The sequence below is a fragment of the Notothenia rossii genome (genome assembly GCF_949606895.1).
Source record: "Notothenia rossii genome assembly, chromosome: 5".
In the NCBI taxonomy this organism is placed as follows: Eukaryota; Metazoa; Chordata; class Actinopteri; order Perciformes; family Nototheniidae; genus Notothenia; species Notothenia rossii.
This window is the reverse complement of record NC_136903.1, coordinates 10962404-10988518: the sequence shown is the minus strand read 5'-3', so window position 1 is coordinate 10988518 and position 26115 is coordinate 10962404. Positions and strand designations below refer to the sequence as shown.

Sequence of the window (26115 nt, the reverse complement as noted above, 5' to 3'; positions counted from 1 at the left end):
CTAAATGGGATTTCCAGGGATTATGGGTTATGAAATGTTGTCACAGAGATGATGTCCAAACATATTTGAGTGCACTCTGGTCGCATGGTGGCTTCCTCAGAATTCCTTTACATAATCTTGCATGTTAAGGCATAAGCTGTGCACACTCTTTTATATATTATTCTTGTATGTAAAAAAAAAGGGCATTATGTAATCACCCTTTTACTGTTTAAGTACTTCTCATTCTCCTATTAAAAAGTCCTCTGTGTTAATCATTAGCTCGGCTTCCTTTTTCAATGTGGCCCAGACAGTATTTTAATTAGACTCACTGGCTGGCTGGGCCTTTGTCCCCAACCGGACCAAACCAGAGCCAAGCAGAGAGACTCACACTCGGTCCTGGGTTGACCCGGCCTGTTTTCTTTACCGGGTGTCCTGCCAGCTCCATGGGCGAGGACCAGAGGATTGGACAGGAGCCTAGGGGACCACGGGGACCCAGACTGGGACACTAAATAGAGCGAAAGAGTGCGGGGGGGGGGGGGTGGTGGAGTTGATAAGCGGCCATTGTGGAGCTCCAGTGGTCAGAAATAAACTGCTCATTGTTTGATTTAGTCAGTGTCCGGCTTATCGCTCCACTTATCTGTCTGGCCCCACCTTCCTCCCTGTCTGTGAGAATCTCTCAATGCAGCACCCTCTCTGTCTCTCTCTGTCTGTCCTTTTTTTTCTCTGCACTTAGTTTGCCTCTCTTTCTCTCCTGCCATTGGCTCGTACTCTCCCAGCTAAACACATTTGCACTGATGGGCCAGATAAAACTGCATATTGTTAATAAACCCTTATCCTGTTAGTGTAGCCGATAAGCCAGTTCACGTCTCCTTCATTGAACTGAAGCTGAGGCTAAAGGTGGCTGGTGGTTACCCTCCTCCATTATCTTTCTCTCCTTCCCTGCCTCTACTCTCCCTCTCTCAATCTCTTTCTCTGCTTCCGGATTTGACAATGTTAAAACAAACTCAATGATGGAATACGCAAGAGGTTGAATGGATTTTTGCTTGAATTGGACTGGTCATTCATACAGCTCTGCCTCTCCATTCTTTATCACAATGGAGGCCTGGTGGTTCGGTGGAGAGACTCGTCAAACTCGGCCGCTGACAGTCTGACGGCAGGTCAAGACCCCGCTACACATGTTGTTTTTAGCCGTGCCAGCAGCCAGCCAGCGGCACTGTTGATCTGCAAGACTGCACTTTCTGTTTCCTCATACAAACCTTTCAAAATATGCATCCCTAATAATCTCCAACAGCAGACATATCACATTTTCACCTAAAAATAACAGAATTTCTTCTCAAATATAGAACTTTTACATCAAATGGTTGAATAATGAAAATAAACCCACTATGAAGTCCTTTTGTTTCAATTTCCTTCCCGTTATTCTTTTCCCCCTTCTCTCTTCTTTTAATTCTTTCTGCGTGAATCAGACCCTCCTCTACACTCGTGGTCGTCTTACGCTCTGAGCTGCCCTGGCTCTCCAGGTATCTTTCTTTTTCCTTTTTGTTTACTTTTGTACTTCTCATACACACAAATAAATATGATGTACTTGGACCCTAACATTGTCCTTTGCCCTTAACTATCATTGAAAATAACTTTACAATGTATTCCTCTATCATGTAATCTATGTGCATTTATATTTACTTGAATAATTGTTCACGTATCTGCTAGCTTCCCAATTATGCACCGGAACAATCACCCCTTTTTCTTTGCAATCCAAAATAATAAATAAAAACACAGAATTAAACATGTACCAAGTTTACATGGCCAACTATGAATGTATTGTAATTATAATCTGTTATCTCTGTGCTTTGCAGTGAGGAAGGAACATGATAACAGCACCTCCATCGACATCTCCCGCGCCAACAGCTTAACCGACGATCTGGACTTCATGGTGGAGGACATCCCCCCGCCTGTGGTGAAACTGCAGTAAGTCCCTGAAAACGTCTCCGCTGCTCTTCTTTGCAGCCCCCAATTTCCCTCCGATCCATCACCCTGCGCTGACCTCCATTCTCTTGAACATATAGCAGTGATTTCCCTACTTGTGGTGGTACCTAAAGGCCTTTTGTCAGAGCAGAGAGCCCCTCTAGCTGCTCTCTAAATGAAGTCGTTTTGTTTAACTCTCTCGAGGGTTAAAGAGACTTCTCGAGGGCCTTGGCTGTATCAGGTACAGAGACTTATAAAGGGGATTATCCTTTTAGACTTGAGGGAAATGTCAAAGAAATCCCTCTCAATAGGTTGTAGGAAATGTTAAGGTACCGGATGGCTTGTCAACAGATGCTTATAGGACTAAGAATGTGCTACTGTTTGCTGCTGAAATACAAATTCCTTCCTCCCTCTGACCCCGGAAAACTAAAATGTCATTCTGAATGTATTTGCTTTTGTTAACATGTTGTAATTGAGCATGTCACTAAATGCTACTAAAAGCCCTTTCCTCCCCATTATTTCTCTACCATCTTCTGCCTTTTCCCCAGTATCAACAAAACATTGCTCCCACATTTTATTTCCCAAGTAAACTCTATCAACATCTACTACAAGTGTTCACATTGAAGCAGAAGTGGAAATCCTTTGCACATACAACAAGTCAACACAATTGTTTGGCTTAATCCCAGGAGTGGGAGACTGCTGTAGTTTCTTTCCCACTGGGAGCGAGTCATGGAGCTTCACTGCATACAGATTAGCTGATTACACTGCGCAGGCAGGTAACGCCAAGTCCTATAGGACCACATGCAGAAGGTTTGGATGCTTCACTTTATTACTGGCTTTAAAAAAGACGACATGCCGCTTGGGCCGGCCATGTTGTTGATGTTGTGTGTGTTTTGTTGTTCCCTTTCATTAACACAGATGATGGTGAATCCATAATGCCTGAGGTGACATATCATGTGTAGTGAAGGGTTAATATTGCAGTTTATCCTTTGAATGTTCTTTTACTGTGTATATATATTTGCCATGTTTTCATTTCTATCGACGGAGAGTACGTTATATTTCTGGGTTTTCCCTCAAGGTGTCAATGGGTTTGTTAGGGTTAGGGTTATATCTAATATCTTAAGGATAATAACTTGTTAATGTAAAAATAACAATAACGAACCCATTTTTACAGTAAAACAAGAGTTGTGAGCAGCGAACTCCTCTTCTCTTTCTTGGCAGTCTTTGACCTGCCCATTAGTGGCTCTGCTCCAGGACTCTTTCTCCACGAGTCACTGTGCAGGCTCTGCTGCTTTCCTTCTTCTTTATTTTGTCCCTTTTCTCTCCCCCTCCATCCTTCAGTCTGCCCTGATCTTATCTGCTGGTCAAAGGGAGAGCATGGAAAATGTCATCCTTGATATACCGAAGAAATCACAGAAACCATTCCCCACCACTCAAACTCCCATTAATCATTTTGAATTTGATATGAGCGCCACTCCCGGAACATTTGACTGCAGTTTTTCATATTTTAATGCCTTGGCTCTTTCCTTCTTCTTTTTATGAAACCAATCGCTTTTGGAAGTCTGGTTTTTGCTTTAAGTATCAAGCAAGTATTATTTGTTTCTTATGCATTCACTTGTATCATGCATGCTGTGCATCTTAAAGCTTGTGCTAATAGTAGATATTTTATAAACTCTTGCAAAGTTAAATCTACAGCTATGCGTCATATTCTATAAAATCATCATTTTGTGAATGTATCTCTAAAAAGTCAACTTTCAATGAGCCTTGCAAAAAACAGCATGAAATGATTAGTAGAAAAACATTCTGCCAGTCGTCCCTTGAGCAGATGTATGAATCATCCGGATATTCTTACAAACGATATCCTGTTTTAAAATGAGTTTAATGGTAATCCTTAAAAGAAAATTCAGCCTGTGTGATCTCATGGGCATATGTTCATTTTTGTAGATGTCTTATTTATTTATTTTTTGGTATGTTTGTCTGACCATTTGTGTTTGCATGCGGGTGTTGGACCTTTGGGTGTTGAATAGCTGCTGTCACTCTTCACTCAGCTGTAGGAGCCTGGCTCTGATTTGGGCCATCCTGGGCACATTTCCATGACTGGTTTGTTTAGCCCCTGGTGTCACGCCACCATGGACAGCATGTCATCTGGCATCCTTATCTAGAGTTTACCAGATCCACCCATACTGCCTGAGGTTACTCACACACACCCTGAATCAGTTTAGATATAGAATTGAGAGTTTTGCTTGCACTTTCTTCAGTGAAAGTTGGTGTTTGTTCAAACTGACTTTATTCTACGGTTGTGATTCCCCTATCACTTTTTTGACAGAACTAACTGGAACATTCCTTTGTTTCTTTTGGCTCTGTGGAAGCACACTACCCCCAAAACCAGCCTGTGTGTGTGTTTGTGTGTTTGTTGACATGTGTGAGAGCCATCAATACAGCTGGCTGTGACGTCTCTGGGCTTCTGAAGAGGAAGTGGTGCAGGGCAGCGTCCGCACGCAATCATGTCTTCGCTCTTCTGAACCCAAAACATACACACACACCTACATAAACACACACAAGCATGCTCCTTTCCCCCCTGAGAAGACAAAACTGGATTTGTGCCTTGTTTGTTTGTTTAAACCAGCGTATGGTGATTTGTTGGATTTGATCAAAATATCTCAAATAGAAGAAAAAAAACATACACTTGTTCCCCTACCATCAACATCCTCTTTCCCTTCAAACTGTAAACACTTTCTTCACTATTTGTTTACTTTGGCATGTGTAAATGAGGCTTGATTTGCTATGATTCAGATCGCCATGATACAGTGTGTGAACAGTTCATTTTGTGGTTGATTTCTAAGATTGACTGGTTGGCTGTAGAATGAAATCATATGAAACCATAGCCGGGCTGCGGTTCTTGAATCCACCACAAAGCAGATGGACATTCAACCTCTTGGAAAATGACTTTATGTTTCCGAGAACACCTTTTAGGCCACCTTGCAGAGAATGTGTCCTATCTATCTTTCTACAGGCTCTCTGTGCCTGTACCCACACATAGTTCCTTTTGGTTTCTCTTTAGCAGCACCAGATCTGTAATATCTGTCATCTTGTGACCTGAGGCAGTCGGTCCTTCCTCCTGCTGGGTGTGTCCAGCTTCTCCGCCCACTCCTCCTCCTCCTCCTCCTTGTGTCCTCTCAGACCTGTAAAAGCCTGCATGGGCCACCTGCAGGCAGCTTTTAATTAGTTCCCCTCTTACAAGCTAGCAGGAGATAAACAATGAAAACCCACTGCAGCGCCACAGGAGGGATTGCAGGCGGAGACACATGCATCACGGCCTGTCCTCTTCAAGTAGGGGCCTCTCTCTGCTGAGCAACTGGCGTCTTTTGTGCAGAGCTCTGAACAAATTGACTTTTTGTCTGTGTGGCCCCTGCATGCCTGTCTTGCACACTGTACTCTGATATTGATGGCATGGAGGGGTGTTTCAAACATATGGTGTTTAGTCAAGAGGCAAAAAAACATATAAATATACCCCCATTTACCTTAACTTTGTGGCCCAAAACATGTGGTGATTGAGTTATTTTATGGGTATTATATGCAAGATTCAAATGTGTGTCTAATGTGAACATATCCAGTTAATCCCCTTGATATTTTTGGCTTTACTGCCAAGAATTTGAATGACAAACTACACAAGGCATGGGCCCCAATATGAGCACAATCACAAGACACATGTGCACACAGACAAATGGATGGGGTAAGATCCGTGACCTCCTGCCCTGCTGCGAGAGAAACTGCCCGGGTGCTGCTGCTTTATGAAAAGATTGAGAAAGAACCATAGGAAAAAAAGAACAAATTGTGCCCTGGTTTCTTGACTTTCTGCCAATTTCTAGAGCATAAAAAGACAGAAAATGGTCTTGGTGCAGTCAAACATTCACTTAGTGATTCATATTATCTGCTCAAAAGAGCTGTACATGTTGGGATTCAGTACTTAATCTCATTACACACTGTGCTTTTTATGTGGTTGCTGACCTCCATTCTACCTTTGGATGCATTAGAAACTGCTCTCACTCTTCCAAAATGCAACCAGCATGCAGTAAATGCTACAGTTAGGAAGCCAGTACATTACAGTCAGAACTGGATTTGTCTTGTTTTTACAGGATATACTTTGGGCTTCGATTCCTGCGGTGTGTACAAGCCTCCAGTCAAAACTTGTCAACATTTGAATACACACTTCCGTTGCTTTTATTGTGCAATGTCATGCGACGAGTTGAAACCTTTTTGTATTTTGGATAGTGGGGCATATTTGACCTGTGATTGTTTACTGTATATTATTTTTACTTTGGATGGATAGGATCAAATTCTAAACTCTAATAAGCTCCCAGAATGCATAAGAACTTGAATTTCACAACAACATTATAGCAATACATGCAGTGATTTCAGTGTAATTTTTCAATGACTTCCATTTGCGATTCAGGAATAACTTCCCTGGTAGATAGCTTTGACTCACAATGTCCCTTTTTAAGTTGCTGGGCTGAAAAACAGAACCGTGTCCTGTTTGTTTCGAGTGCATTGCATTACACTGAGATGAAACTAGTCCGTTTTTTTCGGGAAACATTAAACAGAACAAGAGCTTGCTTTACAAAATGAGAATGACGGTCAGACTCCTGGATGCTTTGACATGCGGTTTGCAGTTCTTTTTAGCATTTTTTACACTTACAGTTTTCATTTAGAAGCCTCAAACACTGACCCAAAACGCAGCTAGAGCCTTCTTCCTGTTGACATTCTGCCAAGCATGCTGTGGTGGCCAGTGCTACTGTGCAGATGATGTTTACTGTGCACTTTTACCCATTTCTACATAATTCCAGGTCCCAATTGACTTTCTGTTATGATTCAACTTGCACATGCACAAGCAGGAGAATGTCCAGTGTTAAAGCATTGCTGCCTACTGCAATAAATGTTATCCAAACAGTGTTTACTTTTGAGTATTTTATAGATCTCAGAAAAAATATATACAGTATGTTATATTAAGGCACACATGAAAACAGTAATGTTAATGTTCTTCCTTGGGGGGCGATCATTGGAGCTACTGGAGCAAAAACAGACTTTTCGAGCCATCTGTTATGATATACGTGACACCCAGGGCAATAAAAAAACATTTTTATGAAGGCCTAATTAAAGAGTGCGTTAGTCGGAATTGACACTGGCCATCCTGTATTAATGAAGGCCCACATGCTGCTGTTATAAGGGGTGAGAGTGTTTACTCCCCCCTCGGTGGTGTTTGTGGTTCTGGGAAGTTTTTATGACGAGGGACCATCGGTGATTAGGAGAATCGTCGGCTTTATTACCCCTCGCCACAAGTTGGAAAATGAGTCAGCAAGCAAGTACTTCATAAGTAAACTGTACGGCCCAAATAGAAGGACACACTCTCCAACATCATTTCAGACTGCTGCACCCAGATTATTGACTGCTCTGTGTGCAGTGGGTGGAAATGATATGAGCGACACTTTTAACTCCACTTAAGTCTGCCTGGCTTGGTGATTGAATTGAGCCTTTCACAGCATGCTGGTTTGGTTAGGGTGCTGGTGTGGTGCGGTGGATCAGGGTTCAACCAGGAATCAGAGTAAATAAGAATGGACCAGGCCTGGAGGAGCATTTCCAGCTGCTTTAGTTCATAACCCATAGTTTAGTACGCAATGTGTTTCCCTTTTTAACAAGAAATTCATGCTGATTTTATTGCACTCCGTTGATCTTTTTAATAATTTTATACTAAACTCATAGCTGAAGCTTGTATTCACTCTTAATAATGAGAAACACTTCTGTTATTATGTTTTGAATACCTACACTGTATTTGGTCATCCTGACACTGGCTGAAAGCTAATAAGAAATGTTGGAATGATTTGTGTCAGTGGCAGAAAACATAGTGTGTGTGTGTTTGTGAGGGTTTATGTGTATGTACATTTGACCTTGGGGTTAATTTAAAATCTGCAAAAGTGTCTCCTCTGTACCCAGCTTTGCTTTGTCTTTGTCATCAGTGTCTCTTTACGATGACCAAAACATATAATGGAAAAGGAAACGGACCCAGGAAATGACTGTTTTCACAACATGAATCACAAAAAAACGGAATAGTGTTTGTTTTGATTAGCTGAGTGCTGTTAACAATTACACTCTCACTTGATCACATTAATGACGGCTAGTGTTTTTGTTATTAATGTAATGGTTCCATTTATCACTTTGATCATCTATTTGGAATGTATTTATTTAATACAGTTTGTCCTAATAGTTTGCAGAATTTTGAAATTGAGGATAAATATACAAATTAAGCCAAAGAACCAACATCATTACGCACAGATTAAACTATTAGGACCTCAGGATTGGAAGTAAAAATAAGGTAGCTTGAGGGTATTTATTTCCACACAAACACAGCCATGAATAATCTGATGATGAACTCCAGATGATTAGGAAATGTTTCATTCATTATGATCACATTTATTACTGAAGAGGAAGCTAACACGCTTTTTATTTATTGGGTAGAAACATGCTTAGTTGTTAGTAAATATTACATTCAGCTAACAGTAGTTAGACATTTTAAAACAAATATAGATACAATTAGTTAAAAGAAATGTGCAACAGAACATCAACTAAACACTGTATATAATGTATGCCGTTTTAATTTAAGATTAATTATGACAATATTACTTAGTATTACATTAAGTTGGTTCTATTGAGAGCAACTTAGCGACCTACTGCTGTTAGAACTGTGCAAGAAATCAGATCATTCCATACTTGGTAATTAGTGAGAAGGGCTTTGTGATTTATCCTTTACTTTACTTAACTTTGAAGTGAAATAAAAGTAAGGCCCAGCCCAGTCCTTATTCGATGGATTCCAGGACTTGCTACAGATGCTTCCCTGTCTCTTGAGGTGTGTCTCCCTCCCTGCTCCAATATTAGAGGCACCTGTATAAATACACTCTATCGTCTTTGTGTGTGTGTTTCTCTCCACCTTCTCCTCCTCCTGTGCCGGGCTCGGTTTCTTCTTCTCTCCTTTTAATGAAAACGGTAGTCTGCAGCAGCACCTAAGTGGCCTGTTTGTACAGCCAATCCTCCAGCCTTCCACAACTCTCCTGGCCACCTTCTTTTTTTCTTTTTTTTGCTGCGCTCTCGTGCTCTCAGGTTTTCAAAAAGACCAGGCGTGCCATTTGATGTGGGCCGGGGGGGTTTATTCAGGTGTGGCGAGTGGTGCTGCCACCGCCCAGTCCCTTGATGTTGCGTCCATCCGCAGCCAGGTGCCGGAGCTCCTTCAGAGAGCCCAGTGTTCCGGCCCTGGAGATGAATAGAGAGCCTGTTGATGGAGCTCGTCTGTGGGGCCCTGTGGTTTCTCCCCTCTTACACGCAGAATCAGTGCTAGACTACCGGCCAGGGCGTCTACCTGCTAGAGAGGAGAGGGGTTTCAACCAACTTTGGCCCATGATATGCCCGCACATAATATTGGTGTGGGTCCATGTGCCCCGATGCATACATGCGTTTGAAAGTGTGGCGGCCCCACCTGCCTGAATGAACACCGCTCTGTTTGAACTAAGGCTAGGTCTGGGTCAGCGGAGGTGGATTTGGCTGAAATGGGCTGCCTGGAATCGCCTCAAGGATACGGCCTCAGATCACGTTATGAGTTTGGAGGGTTCAGATGTGTTTTCGTTGGAGCTATGATTGTTCTAAAATATCTCTTGTCTTTATTTTAAACAGAGACAGGCGGGTTATTTATATAACACTGAAAGAAAGGATGGTTATTATTACATTTAAATATGCATTTAACACCACATTTTGGGAGTTAAATGGGAATGATTATTTAAGGAAAGCTCTAAACTGTGAATAACATGACTGCAGGTTTTTGTTAGGCTTGCTTTGCAGAATTTCTTCACTTATATACGATGAATTTATTCAATTCAGTTCCCTCAAAAAAGGCCTTGGAAGGTATTTAAAGAGTTTACATTTATTTGACCTATTTTACATGTTTTTAAATATTTCTTGTTGCCAGCAGTAGACACTAACAGTAGTTTTAACCTTTGTATGTACCCACATGTTGTTTAATTAGCTCTTTTTTTTTGTCAGCGCTGAGCTGTGAAAAGAAACACTGTTTCTACTGCCACAGAATCAGGTGTCAATTACAGCAAACACTTTGAAATAGTTAATGTATCTTTCATTCCTCTACTGCTTGTGCAGGTCAAGTTCATTTGTTATATAACAATTATTCTTAATAATATAATTTAAGTTTGGAAGTAATAAATAAGTTGTTATAAATTAAATACATAGGTGTACGGTGCTGCAAAAATAGTATTAGATTACATTCTATAGTAAAACGGTTTAAAAATGCAATTTGCTGAACACTGCAGAACCCTGATACATGTCTTGTTGCTCTATGGCAGATATAGAACAAACACTTGAACCACGAGACATGCATACAAATGAGCATTACTGTTCTGAGAAGCGGCCTGTTGCACCAGCTTCATCTTCCTGGTAATGTTTGGTTGTAGAGTTGATTTCAAAGTGATTTCTCTGGAAGAGAGTTCTTCTGCTTTCAATAGAAATCTCATCCTCAGAACTCTTTTTTTAGCACTCACTCTGACCAAGAACAGAGTCAGTCTGCCAAGTGCTGCCGCTATCACCCCCCCATCACCAGGCTTTGCACGACTTTTATATGCGACACCCCTCACAGTCACACATTTGCAGCTGCACCACAGAGAGTACCCTGGAATTCGCCACGCTCTTTATTCTAGAAACGGCACCACACTGTTGCTGTGGCTTTTATTTCTCATAGATGTGGCCCTGGAAGTTTATCTCATGTGACATCTTGTCATTACGAAGAAAAAGATAAAGGATTAGTACGGTGGCCCTGAAGTGCAAGAAACCACAGCATTTCAGAAAACAACAGCCATAACATGGTGAATACAGTCGCTACTTCACTTATGTCTGTATGATGTTGTTGTGAGTGTGGACGGAGCAGCTACAGGTTAGTTTAGCCTGATCGATCCGATTCCAAGTGTCTTGCACTTCAGGGCCACCGTAGATTAGAGTGAAGAGAGAAAGACATTTCTCAGTGCTCTTTATAGTACAGTGTACTCACTGTAGTTGGAGATAAAGAAGCAGGTTATCAATCAGACCTTAAATGCCTCTGCAGCCAGATGTTTTAAAGCAGCAGAGGGAAGGACGCGCTTTAAATCATGAAAGGGGAACAGGTAAACCTCGGTTGTTCGCGTGTCCCCTCCACTCCCCAAACTCACTCACACACACTCTCTCCTCCCCCAGTGTGTAATTTCCACTGCTGTTAATAGCAGCCATATAGAGCCCAGGTCATAATGAAAGACCCCCCAGGGGCCAGGGCAGGGACTAATAACCCTCTAAATAAGTCTCTTATAGTGTTGAAAGGCACGGCCTCTTTATACGGCAAGTGTATATGTGCTGTAAAGTCTTTCCCAGCCTACTACTGTAATTTTATGGCCTTGTTTTATCCTTTACTTTAAAAGCTTGTCAGAGAAATTGAGAAGGAAGTCAGAGAGGGTGTCTATGGATCAAAGTGCTACAGGCCTTCCAGTCTGACGCTCTGAAACGTATAAAAAATTCATCAAAATCCAATAAATATCTTAAATGTTTTATCCTTTAAGAGTTGTGTTTTTACAATTCATGGCTTCATATTAAGGACGGGTTAAACGATAAAGAGTCGTCAGTGATTACTGTATGTCATACAATAAAATACTTGTAAGAAGAAATTCAGGATATTTAAACTGTACTTACAAAAAGCAAAAAGCAGATATTATATATAGCAGATATTGTACATTGTGTGTTTGCGTGTGACTGGCTGCTATAGAACTCTTCAAATAGGAAACTGAAGAGAAGATAGATTTATTTAAATAATTATTAACACTATTTAAAAAATGTATGTAATATCCTCTTAATCTAAAAAGGATAATTTGTTTCAGGTGCATTGTATTATTGAATGTTTAAGATTTCAATGGTGTGCTTTATACACCACACTACTGACATAATAATGAAAACCATTACAAATTGCACACTTAAATATTTCTTATTGCATTTATAAATATAGAAGTCTATGAAAAATAACATTAAAAAAATACAGACAACATTGCAAATACAATATTGCCTTGAAATGCATAATGTTTGTAAACCAGGACAACATTAAATTGGGTAGTGTGATCTCATTAGACATATTGCTATGGTTGCAATGCTTTTCCACAGTTAGCTCATAAAGACACTTCATCGCGTGCTGCAGTCCGTCAGTGCAGAGCAGGGTGGTTCATCCACAGCTAACGTTACAGACTGAGTCAGAGGGTGGGGCGGAACAAGCTTTCACCCCCACCCTCTGACTCTTCACTAATTTCCACTGAACAGATCTACAAGATAGACAACTTTTTTTTCTTTTAAAACAGCTACATTTGGGTACCATATCAACAGCTGTAGACAAGATTTAACAAATCATATTTTTATTAAATTGTCAAAAATATTTTTTTATGTTTTCATACAATTCAAATTTCAAATATACATTTTTCATCAATTTTACAATTTTGTTAAGATTTCCGTGCTTTTATAATTTATTTAACGTACAAGTAGTTCCTAGTTTTTGGTTAAATTATGTTTCAGTGTAGTCACCAAGCTGCCTGGATGGAAATAAATATATAATAACTTATTTCCTATTTTATTTAGTCTTAAAATGTTCTAATTTGAAAGCAACTCAGCCTCAAAATATTTATAAATGACTAACTAAAAACCCTATAAAATGTTAAATATTACAAAATGTCAAAAACCCAAACCCTGTTTTTCTTAACAATAGTTACAGACGAAATGAATAATTTTAAGAACAGTTTGAAAATATATGTAAATACTTTTATCATTTTATAACAAATGAGTGTAAAAAGTGCCCCTTAAACTTGAATTTGAGGCAAATAATTGTGAAAAAAATATGTGAAATTATAGTGCATTTTAAAGATATCTACACTAAACTTTACGGAGGTCAACAGTATTTCATCAAGAGGTCTTTAGCCTTACTAAACTAACATGATCATACGTGGTTTATTATAATAATAATAATTTCAATTTTTATAGCACCTTTCAAGAGACCCAAGGACGCTTTACAATGGGAAACAACACAAATAATAATAGTCACACAGATACACAGGTTTGAAAAAGAACAGGTTGCTGGGTACTGCATTTTAGCTGAGGCCTGAGTGAACAGATGGAGTTGTTTTATAATATATATATATATATTATAGTTGCATTCAGATGTTTTTGTTTTTGCTTGTTTTGATGGTGATAAAGAGGTCACGTCGGACTGAAACTCTGAAATAACACAGCAGCGTGAAAAAGTCAAACGTCAGCAGAACTGCAGTGTGTGGAGGAGGGGAGCCGAGTGTGAAACCTAAAATAAGTCCCCTCCCTGACCAGCAGGCTGTGCTGTAGCAACATCACTCCTCCACCTCTGCACTTCTCCTCACTGACAGCCAGGCCTCTATTTCCTTTTTTTTATTAAAGTTTTATATTTTTCGGCGTAGATTTAATAATTCTGCCTCTGCCGGATTTCCACAGAGAGCAAGAAGGAAATGGTAAGTGTCGGGTTGAGCTCAAGTGAAAATGTCCTTGTCGGGGTGTTTTCATGAGTTTGGTGTATGCAGTCGGGTGTGCCCATTACCAAGACCATCAACACCACCACCACCACCACCACCACTGCCCCGGTCAACATCCTCTGCCTGCAATTCATTACAGCGTTCCGGAGCGAAACAGAAAAACAAGAGATGCATGAAAACGATTGACAAAACCACACTTTCCCCTCCTCTGACAAAGCTTGTTTTTCTTTCTGCGGTCCAACTGTGTTGAGGTTCTTTTGTGCCGGGCTTTGTGCTTTGGTCGAGCTGTTAACAATAGTTGTGGAGTGCCTGTTCCAAAACAGTTGATAACAGTTTGGTTTGAGATAAAAACTGTGAGCAGGAACTTTTATCTTTGAATATAAGAGCTATCTTGGTTGGAGCAAAGGGCTGACCAAAAGCAACGAGTGTGTGTGTGCAAATGTGTGCTGGGGAACTTGCAAGTTGGTGTGTCACGCTAGCTTCTACAACATTGCATACATCTGTAGGTCTAATCCCTCACTATCTCTCTGTTTTTCTCCCACCTTGTGTCTGTGTCTTTCCATTTGCCCTGGCCTCAGCACCAGTCCTTGCAGTTGTCAGTTTCAGGAAATGCACTGCGCTATGTTGGGAAGTGAGGTATCAGCCTCTGGGCCAGCTTTTTTTCCGTTCTTTTCTTTTTGTAATTTTTATCGTCTGCTTACGGGAAGCTGGGCTCCTCGCTGCACACATGACTGTTCACTCAGCCCTCTTTGCTGTGATTCTAAGAAGAGTGTCACACACACAGCTGGATTAATAAATAGCTTTTTAAATGAATGGATAGCAGGGTGGATCGATGCAGCCGTGTGACCCCCTGCCTTCTTGTTACTGAGTGTGTGTGCATGCATGTAAGCCCTATCACACACACATATTTTTACACACACAGCGTAAAGTGTACTCCCCTCTCAGTAATCCAAATGCCTTTACACTCTGTTTGACTTGTGATTGCTAGAGGGGGCCATATTGTTACTGCTGAGTGACAATCCACCACACACACACACACACACACACACACACACACACACACACACACACACACACACACACACACACACACACACACACACACACACACACACACACACACACACACACACACACACACACACACACACACACACACACACACACACACAACCCGAACACACTCTTAACTCCCCCAAACTGTGTATCACATTAAAAGCCTGCAGAGCCAGCCTCACATGATCTGCAGAGCAGCGCTGCAGAAGTGTGTGCAGAAAAGCAACAAAAACAAAGCTGTATGCTTTTGGGTGTGGGGGGGGAGCTGCTTGAGTCCAAACAGGATATTGTAATACACGGGAGCACAAATTCTTCCTGCGGCAGTGTGGCTCTGTGAGTTCAGGACAGACGCGGCGAAAAGCAGGCAGCACCCCCTACGTTGTCTCACACACACACACACACACACACACACACACACACACACACACACACACACACACACACACACACACACACACACACACACACACACACACACACACACACACACACACACACACACACACACACACACACACACACACACTTGATATCCTAGCCTCCTATCAGATAACTGGCTCAATAGCTTGGCTCCCTTTCTACGAGGGACACGATATTATTGGACTTAGTGACAGTTTCATGAGTAGAGAGGAAGGTCTAGAAAAATAATGAAAGGGGGGACGACCTTGACGAAAATAATCATATGTGGCAAATCATTCACACTACACTTATTATTCCAAACACCATATTTGATTGTATGTTCTTGAAAAACTAAATTCAACATTGTGGACTTGATTTTTTTTCTTGACCTTGGCATGGAGTTAATAACACATTGGACTTTCAATAATTTGACTCACTGCAATCTATCATTCCATAAAAACCATTTTCCAAACAAATGTGTAGGTCAAAGAAAAAAAACCTTAACGGATGTGTTGTGTGAAGATTAGATTCAGTGCTGTGTACTAAAATAACCTTGCAGCCCTCAGCTCTTGGTAGTGTTTAAACAAAAACAGACTGTGACGCATTTCTTCACACTTATTCTAAATATCCCTTCACTCTGTCCTTAAGATACGTTGTCATTTGTGCACAAACTCCAGATTACAGTGGAGGGGAGGTGGGGGTGGAGCAGATTCACCTCGTGTTTGAAGCTTAGAGAGGAAGAGGAGGGCCAGAGGAGCGCAGTGTGTGTTGGTGTAAGCAGGGGTTCCTCTCACAGGGCTGTCAGGAGCATTAAAACAAGCTGTTTGTCAAGTGCCAAAGCCGGCAGCAGCCATCCACTTGCTCCATCCTGGGTGCTTCATCCGGAACACGCCGGAGGCAGAGCGGCTGAGGGTGTGTGTGTATTTCTGTCTCCTTATCCAGATAAATAGTACAAACGGGCAGATATGGATAGTGAGATTCACAGACACGTTTATGTGCTCATGTCGAGAACACACGGTAACAAAACAGCAGATTTTGTTTATAAACACTGAATCAATTTTTGCAAAATGTGAGTCAAGGTTCCCTAAACTATTATTTTTGGATAAAGACCAACGTCTCCTATTTTGCTCCATTCCCCCGTGTTTCAGCCTGTTTCTTGGTAGCTCTATAAAACATTGTTTGGACAAGAAAGCACATATTTTTATTTGAAAAATGTTTTATTAGTAAATATGACTATGAGGTCCAAGTTTCCATCGTTTTTGAGCCATTTGGTCACTTGTGTGCTGAGAAATCTAAATCAAGTCCTCATTATTGTGTTTCCTAACAACAATGATTTTGTATTGATACAAAAGCACCATAACGTTTTTGTGTTTCCAACAAAACTGTTTATAAAACAATCAGAAAGAGAGTTTTCAATCACAGTTTTGTGGGGGGAAAATGGCAAAAATAAACGGGAACGGGAATGTTCCGACAATCTTAAATTAATATCCACTTTGTTGGGCTTGTATAGGTTTTATATTTAAGTTATCAATACTGAAGTGCATGCAAAGCCTTAAAGGGTCAATTAGGACATGGATATATATATATTTATTTAAAATAAAAGATAATTATGTGTGCATTTAACAACAGGGCTTCACTCTTAAAACCCACTTAAAATAGCCCATGACCTTTTTTCTTTTAGTCTTAGGTCATTCCTCATGTGTGCTTACTTAATTGCCAAGGTTATGACTGATGAAAGATGAACCCATCCTTCTGCCTTAGCTGAGAGTAGATTCATACTAACCCCCGAGCAGGGAAAAGCAATAGGAAGCCAAAGCAATAAAAGGCTCTGACATTGATGGGCCTGTTTCCCAAACACTTAGGACCTTAAGTCGTCTCCTCTCAAGTCTGGCTCGAGGGGCCGGGGCTCCACTTCTTATTGCTCTGTCTGACCAGAGTCGCCATGTCCCAGAGAGGGTCGACTTTTAGTCTTGGCCTCTTAGTTCCTGTCTGTCTTTATGTCTGCCTCTGCCACTGAACATGCTTCAGGTCTCCGAGTGGTAGTGGGGTAAGTGGGTGAGGAATTTCTGTGTGTGTCGAAGGCCTTCAGCAAATAGCTCTCACAGTGTGAAAGCAAATACAGAGACCTGTTCTCTTGTGCAAAAGAACCACTGCGTCTGACAGTCTACTGACGAGAAACCAGTGCAAAAAACAAAAAGGGGAAGACTGGTGGCCATAATCAGAAAATGAATTACATTTAAAAACTGTTTCTTTTTTAAATGTACGGTAAAAGACCCACATGACAGGAAAACAAAGCAGAAATGAGAACAAGTTGTTTTCCTTTCTTTGAATTCTGTGAACCATGTACAGAGTTAGAGGCATCATGCAGAAACATGGAGGGTAGCATTACAGACATAATCATTTCAGCTTAAGAGAAATCACTTAATGGTTTTATTTCCATGTTACTTTGAGAGAGATTAAAAGCCAACGCAACCGCCTTTTTCCCCAGTTTGCTGTTCAACAACTTCTTTACCCCCTCCGTCTGTCCATTTGGCTTCGCTGACTGGATTAGGTTCATGCACAAGGCCCCTACTCATGCCAGTGGATTGCTTATGACAGGCCCTTATGCAGACACCTTGACTGCCATGAGCAATTACTTTAAATACACAGGAGAGGGCTGACCTGTGGGGGGGCAGAGAGACAGAGGGAGAGAGGCACTTAGAGAGGGAGAGGTGAAATGCTTGGAAAAAGAAACACCCCATGGCTAATTCTAGATTATGTGAAATTCTTTTTTTCTTTTCCTGAGATACACTTAAAACCAATTTATGAGTGAAAGGTAAATACTTGGAAGTGAATTGGCGTTTTATTTTCATTTATTTCGTCCTTTGTGAAATCTTTAGCTGTCATTTTTAATCAGATAGCACTCGTATCGCATTCATGCAACTCAATCCTTTTGGTCTCCCTATGGTTCTTACGACCTGTTGCGTGAGCATAGCCATAATCCATCCATGTGTCTGTTTGCTGCTACAGTTCAGATATACTTACCTGTCTGTGCGCCTGACGGTGTCAGATCTGACAGCAGTACTGATCCCCCCCCCCGCCCCCCCCCCCCCCCCCCCACACTCTCCTGCAGCCCAGTGTGTCGATCAGGTTTCATGCAGATCTGGACTAGCTCTGTTACACTACAGGCCTTGTCCCCGCTGCTATGTTTTTGCTGGCTCTGCTCTGTTTCACCGAAAATTAGGGAGGGTCCTCAGACACTGACTGGGCACAACGAGTGCAAAGAGTTCGTAAGGGTTGCTGATGTTGAAGTATAGTTTGCAATGTATATGAAAGAGCAGGCCATGTTTCTCACAGGGTTGCGGTGTGTTGAAGCTTTGATACCACATGACTTTTCCTACTGTGGTTGTAATGTTTAGGAGAATAGAGAATCTCTGTGTAGGGAGAAATCCATTAGTGTACTCTTTATTTAAAGCATTGTGCAGTCCTCACCACTGCTGTATGTTTAGAGAAGAGATATTGTAGCTCAGACATAATCCTGCTAGTTTATTGTGGAGAAGAATATGGCAAAACCTGTTTTGAAGAGAAAATGTAGGCCCAAATTCTCTTTTGTAAATATGCATCACAGTTACAGACTGACTTAAGGGTTCAGCTTTGACATATTGTGCTAAGTTTTGTATTTCCAAATGTTGTAAGGGTACTCAGTTACATTATAAGCTTAAAATAAAGTGGCTAAACTGTTTGTTTGTTTTATACATGTCTGATTGTCTGACTACTCATCCCTTCTCTCCAGACCTTGTTGTGTGTCCACATATCTGCTATTACTTTACAGTCTTGATTGAACAAATACAAATCATTGCCAAATAAAAACAGATGTGAAAAAAGCATTCAGTTCACCAGAATTTACTTTAATTTGGTTGAGAGTGGGAGTTTTATTTTTCTTGCGTGTGAGTCAGGGTTTGCTATATCTAGTGCGTGGACAGCTCTATAGAAAACTGTTGATGACAGTGTTAGATCTGCAAGAGAATGAAGAAGTGGTGAAGGCCAGAGTTTGTGTGAGGTGAACCAAAGCTTTTGCACACTTTACTTCTCTCTCAGCAAAACATTTTTTTTTTAACTCCCTCTCTGTATCGTCTCTTCTTCTCTTGACACACACACACACACACACACACACACACACACACACACACACACACACACACACAGGGTGTAATGACGCGAAGTGTGTAGAGCTGCTGAGCTGTTCCACATGTGTAGGGTGCGTCAGATCAAATTAGGCCTCGTTGACAAAGGGCCTTTTACACACAGGTGGATGATGGGGAAGCGGGGGCTGCAGTCAGTTAGCCAGTTAGTGCTAAAACTAGTCGGTCAGCAAACCAGTCGGTAAGTTAATCAGTCAACCTGCCACTCAGACCGCAACTGCAGCTGCACCATGTGTGATGTTTGGATCAGTGGAGTTCGACTTGACAGCTTTTCTTTTCTCCCAAATGGCGATTCCAAAGAATGCTAAGATGTGGATTCCTATTTTTCTCTCACTACCGTCATTATCACCCTTTTGGAAGTGCTGGACCCTTCCCTCTATGATACTTCTTTGAAGCTCAGCCTTCTGGATTGCTATTTTTAGAATATATCAACATGTTTGGACTTGACTCACGCTGTTAACCCCGTCAAATCACAACACACAACCAAAACCTCAGCAGCATCTCATCCAGCTGCATTTGTAGCAGCAATTTCCTAATATTTGAGACTCTGTTTACTTTCTCCATTATATTTTCTCTCCATGTTGTCACTTTTCATAATGTGACCATAAACCCACCTACAGTATGGCACACACGCATAGACGGTCACACACACACACTCGCACACACACACCCAGCAACCCCCTAGGTGCCGGGGTAACCATAATGCAGCTGCGGCAGTGCAGGCTGAGTTATTACGTTTAATCCGTCTAATTGTTGAGTTTCATAGAATAGGACCCAGTCTGCCTTGGAACTAATTCTGTCTGGGCATTCTATTTAATTCGCCACACTGGGCCCTAAGCTCTTCTAAAGGCAAGCTGCCCCCTCCACCCCACCCTTTAAGAGTATAAACCCCTTATCTTCTCCTCTCCCTCCCTCTCCTGCATGGCAGAACACTGGGTGACTTGTGCTGGAGAGTGATTTCTCAACAGTCCATAAAACATTCTTCTGACATTTTGGACATCCACTCTAATGAGGCAGGATAATGGGAGCAGAGCTATCATGAGCAGCAAAAAAAGGCCCAGCAGCACCAGCCTTGCCAGGGGACATTTTTTAAACAACAACAATAATATGCAAGTCGCATGAAGACACAGGGCAAGGCATGAAATGAATGGAAATTGAGATGCACGTCTCGGATGGCTAAAGAGAAGCGTATTGACAGCGTCACGTGCAAAGCCCAAATCGCACAAATACCCGGGTTGTAATACAAAAGGCTTCTAAAAAATAAATCCAGTCTGAAACCCAGTGGCGGATGTTGCATGTGTGCATGGACGTGTGTGCTCCAGCTGGTGTTTAATTGTTGCCACTGTACAAATAAAACAATGAACTCAGCGTAGCTTAGCTGGCGTGCTTTCAGTCCCACCCAAAAACAATGCTGCTTCAACTGCTCAGATTGGTGGGGGGTTGATTGGTTGGATGGTTGGTTGCGTGGCTGAACGGCGATAATCCGCACTTGCAAATCCCATGCGTTTAGTCAAATTATTCCAGGCCCTAAGGCTCCCATTGTGGCCGCTGGCTGGTGCGCTGCTGTCTGAGCCCCCCACAGGGACAACAATGCCACCATTCAAGGGCACTCGCTGCTACCGACGGGCAATTTCAGGTGTGAATTGGCTGTGTAGCCAGTGGCTTATATTAAATGACCTGAGACGTGACCTCGAAAGGTAAGAGAGGATAGAGAGGGAGGGGAGAGAAGGACAGAAACAGAGAAGGCATTTGGAAAATAAAGAGATTTTGGGAGAGAGGGGGCAGCACTACAGTCGCTTGTCATCTTTTTGCTCTTATCGTCTTAAAAACGGAGAATAACTGCTTTATTTTAGGATGAAGAATGAGAGGTAGAATATGTGAGAATGATCTTCGTCCTGATATCTTCTTTTCCCCTCCACTCCATTCCTGCTAAACCTCTCTCCCGACTGCCCTCCTTCCCCCCTATAATGTGCTTTTAATCATATCTCCTTGGCTGGCTTGCTTGCGTGGGTGAGTGCAGCGTCCAGGCCCTTTGATGGGAATCTGCGATGCGCCCAAAAGTCTTTTGAAGTGGCCGGCCGGGGAGCTACAGGGGGGCTAGCTATGGGGCCGGGAGCTTTGATGTGCCAGGGTCTGGAGAGGCCGGCTGCACGCTGCCCTGCACCGATCTGTCAGTAGCACAGCTGCACGGCTCACTGGGGAGCCCCTTCCTCAGACCCTGACTGACTGTTGGCTGGCTGACATACTCACCTAGTTGACTGTACACACTATGATCTGTACCTGCAGAAATAAGTGCCAGCACTAGGAAAGCGTTAACTTTAGTAGGAGTTCTTGCAGAAGGGGAATTGTTTTTTTCTGTTGACACTTTGGGCCAGCATCCTACATCCTGCGAATGTGTTGTTTTGTGTTTTAATATCCCCAGAGTTCATATTAATCCAAGCTCTGAAGGGTGGTGTTTCACTTTTTTCTTCGCTTCTTCTGCTATTCCCTTTTGTTTTTGTCAAGCAGCTCACCGAGAAACGGTACGGAGTGGACGGCAGCTTTCTGCTCAAAGTCTATGTAAATGTGCCATTGGGATTTTTTCAGTTCGCCTATTGCCAAATGGAATCTGTTTTCTCTGCAGCTGCACGGGACCATTAAAAAGAGACCATGTGTTCTAACCTGTTAGGTTTCAGTCGAGCTCAACCTTGGCTCAACTCTCCACCTGGAAAGGAGAGCAGTTTCCAAAGCCGGAGCTATTGACACTTAGCTCACTGCACGGCTTTTCTCTCCTTGAGAAGGAGGATACATTAATTGCCTGACTGCAATTGAGAACATTATTTAACGGCACAGATATGTCTTTTATATGCATCACTGTCCCACATGTGTTTTTAATGGTTTATTTCAACTGTCCATATTATTGCATGTAATAAAGAGCGTTATGATGGATGATACAAAGGGCCTGTAATGGCTTCCAGTTACTCTTGCTCATGGTTAAATATAGTTTGACTCTTCCAGATGCTTCACAGTACATTTTTGCATTAACTTTGAATAGTAGAATTATCCATATATCATCGTAATGAAGCAGTACGGTCCCACTATGTTTGGTTTAGTTCACAGATGAAGCCATCGCAGAGGATTAGCATTCGTTCAGCAGTGAGTTTAATTTAAGTCCTGCTCCAGCCTTTAGAGGAATTGTTAGGGAAACTCTCATTTCTTTCCCATTTTTCAGTAGTCAGAAAACACAGCAAGAAGAAATTAATGCATAATCAGTGTTTTAACAGTTACACATGTTCACACCTGTAGAATAACTGTACAGTGTGTTGTGTTCTGTAAGCAACTGCACATTTCCTGTGGATTAGCTGGGGACTGTGTAACGTCATAGTAGTTGCTGAGGTAGCTCCCAGCGTTTATTTCTTTCAGGTTTTCTGAGAAAGTCTCAAATAGCTGCCAGCAAAACCAGTGACCATAGCTTCTGGGTGACATTTGTTAAAAGAAAGAAGTGATTTAGCAACTTCTGTTAGGGAATAATATGGGCAGAAGAGTAGATAAATGATGAAAGATAATACGAGTCTGGAAGAGTCATTTATTTCTGACGAATTAGTTGACTGTAATGAACTTGACGATGGTGAATGGCTCTCCAGTGGTGGTTTGTTTGTTGACATTACCTCTGGAGGAAGGATGATCCTCAGTTAGCCTCAGCTTCATTGAACATCAGTCAGATTTATGGCTCCCCCCCTTGAACCTGTGGCAGCACTTCTCTGCCACAGAGCAACAGACAGACACTAAACAGGCATGACTGCTGCTAACAGTCACCCATTTTAGCCCCAATCTGTCAGATTCTGGGATTATGAAATGCTGTGTGCTGATTTTTCGATTCTTTTTAAGTTTAAGTGTTAGGTTCCAAATCATGTTTAATTGCTTGTTGCTCTTTTATTTCTCCCTTAGCTAGCTTTAAGGTCGGAAACACCGTCTAATCTTTCACTGTCTGACAGTATCATTTATATTCTGCTCTGTGTTAAAGCTATATGATGTTGACACAAGACTCTGTGTTTTTTCTGGCTGAACCATTCCATCAGTGGGACATATCCTCATACACATTTCCCCAAAATTCAACATGGCATGTTTGGTATCTTTGTAAAATGTGCATTCTCCTCTCAAATTTGAACTTGTGTGAATTACAACAATGTGTGGCTCTGCAGCAGAGTCTATAAGGACCAGTAAGTTCACAACTCTCTCTCAACCGTATTGGTTGGAGGAGAACTGCATACTCAGGGATTAATAAAACGTATGTCTTTCTTTCTTTCAGTGTAATATACACTCACGAGAGTCACACAACTAAATCTAATCTTGCCTCAGATCTGAACAAAGTGTTCTGGCATCGCTCTGACTCATTTCAGGCTAAGGGCAGAATTTGAAATATAGACACTTCTATTCATAATGGGAGGTGCAGACTCTCTTCTTTTAGTGCTATAGGTTCATCAGATGCCCTCACCATGACCTGTAAGTGCAAACCCACTATCTTCAACACATCTGCGCCTGGTTAAATGAAGGTTGTATTTTAGGCCTATTATAGTCAAGGAGACAACGCAGCATGACTGCTGGTTTGACCACTCACCCCTATCTGACTTGCACATGCGGTCAGTCACTATGGCAACATGCTGAAAAAACTGCTTCCTGAAACTTTGTTGTGTTTGGGGCTTGGCAGGGCATTGTAACCTAGATATTATTTTTAGTCCGTCAGCTAAGGCCTAGTGTGTGTTGATTTAGGATGTGAGATGACTGCTTCACACAACCCCCTGAGTACACACACTCACAGACGTGCAGGGCCTGACAATATCAGAGCTTTGCCTTTGCAATGCAGTGCAAAACATTTATTGATATTTTTGCATCTCTGAAAGACATCTGTCAGCCCATCTTAGGTCATTGAAGTCATCGCTTGCAGTGAGGGTATGTGAGAAGCTCTCTGTTTCTCTGTCGGTCAGCTGTGTAGTCCCACACCCATCTGTGGCCTTTTATTGCTTTGCTCTCTCTCTCTCACTCTTTCTCGGAGTCTCTCTCTCTCTCCGGGCAAGCGGTAATAAAGGTCTGACAGGCAGAGCGTGAAGGTCATGGTTATTAGATGGTAAAGGCGAGAGCCACAGCTGGGCTGGGCAGGCCTCCTCTCTGGCAAAAGTGATGAGTTGTGTGCATTAGGACAGGGGGGGCTTTTATTTGACAACTTTTTTTTTTCTTTCCTTACGGCCACCTGGTTTGGTGAGGGAAAAGCCCCAGGGTATTTTGATAAAGTGCGAGGTGTGAGTGAGAAGAAGGGGTGGAGATTATGAGCAAGCCAACAAGTTGAAATACTGTGTGTTTGTGTGTGTGTGTGTGTGTGTGTGTGTGTGTGTGTGTGTGTGTGTGTGTGTGTGTGTGTGTGTGTGTGTGTGTGTGTGTGTGTGTGTGTGTGTGTGTGTGTGTGTGTGTGTGTGTGTGTGTGTGTGTGTGTGTGTGTGTGTGTGTGTGTGTGTGTGTGTGTGTGTGAGAGTGTGTGTGTGTAGTACGTGTGTGTGTGTGTGCAGTACGTGTGTGTGTGTGCAGTACGTGTTTGTGTGTGTGCAGTACGTGTGTGTGTGTGTGCAGTACGTGTGTGTGTGTGCAGTACGTGTGTTTGTGTGTGTATGTGTGTGTGTGTGTGTGTGTGTGTGAGCTCGTCTGACAGCCCCTTAGGCGTTCACACTTGCTGCTTCTTCAGCTCTTATTTGAGCTTCTGTGGCCAAACTGTGACACATACACACTTCAATCCCTGTTTGATGAGATGTCGGCTTTATAAGACCTGGGGATAGTGTTAAGTGACTCATATATCTTAAACAATACCAAAACATATTTTAAATTTCACTTCAGTTAGGGAAGTTAGTTTCCCTGACAACACCGTTTTTAAGTACATTTTTTAAATAAAACAACCGTCATAATATTTTAGTATAGCTTAAATAGTTTCCTTCAAACCATGATGGCACTGTGAAGATACCCCACCTGTTTAGCACTTTCTTTTTCACTGGCAATAACAAAACACCACTATGCAAAAGTATAAAGCAGAGTTTGATTTATGCCTATCAGTATACTGCTTATAGTTCATTGCTAATCATAGCATGCAAATGCAATTTGACCTAACTTTTACAAAATAAATGTAGGTTTTGCAAACTCAGAGGTGTTGGTGCATTGTAATATCCAACAGCCTCGATTTTTTTTTTGCACATTTAAAATACACTCTTGTGGTTGCAGATGACATTTGCTTAAATTTGAGGCCTTGACTTTAACATACCAGTGAACCTAGAAGGCACGTCTTCATATCATGAACATATTATGAACTGTAATATATTAAGTATGAAATTGATATTATGCAGTTGCACTTGTGAAATCCAGCCTTACATGGATGGATCAAATCTAAGTATGTGCTGCAGGTGTGCAAATTGTATGTGAATACAGCATGGTCCCTTCTGGTGTGGATTTAAATAATGTACACCGTTTGGATGTAGGTGGGGTCAACTTTTCCAGGCCATTTGAGCTTGAGCAATCGAACAAGGAACAATCACCAGGGTGTTGAAAATCCATCATAATATCAGGTTGTAGCTCTACCTGAACCTTTTAAAACCTCTGTCTTCAGGTTTTTGGAACAGACTTTCTTGTTGATTTATCACAAAGCAAAACAATAGCTATAATGTGATACCCTTATAAGTGGCCTTCACTTGGGAGCCTAGCACAGAGAATCAAACTGAAAGGCAATAAGTATAAATGGTTTGTCTCATGTCCTCTTTTTATCAAAAATATTGTCTTTGGGTGACATCCAACTTTTCTCATGGTCGCTGCCAAAATCGGACTCTTCCAAACCTCAAGTATTCTCAAGTGGGCTTAGAGCTGTTTTGGAAAAATACAGCAGAGACAGAGCAAAGTGGAGTAGCTTCGAATTGCCGTGA

The 26115-nt window shown here is 41.8% G+C and overlaps 1 protein-coding gene across 2 annotated transcripts in view; it reads left to right on the top strand.

The window, feature by feature from the left end:
- The window catches only part of kcnq1.2 (potassium voltage-gated channel, KQT-like subfamily, member 1.2), a 166586-nt gene that overhangs the window by 38429 nt on the left and 102042 nt on the right, over nt 1-26115 (top strand). For both annotated transcript variants that reach the window (XM_079679904.1, XM_079679905.1), the window contains exon 12: nt 1833-1944. In XM_079679904.1, coding sequence (XP_079536030.1) covers nt 1833-1944 — 112 coding nt within the window. The remainder of the gene's footprint in view (nt 1-1832; nt 1945-26115) is intronic.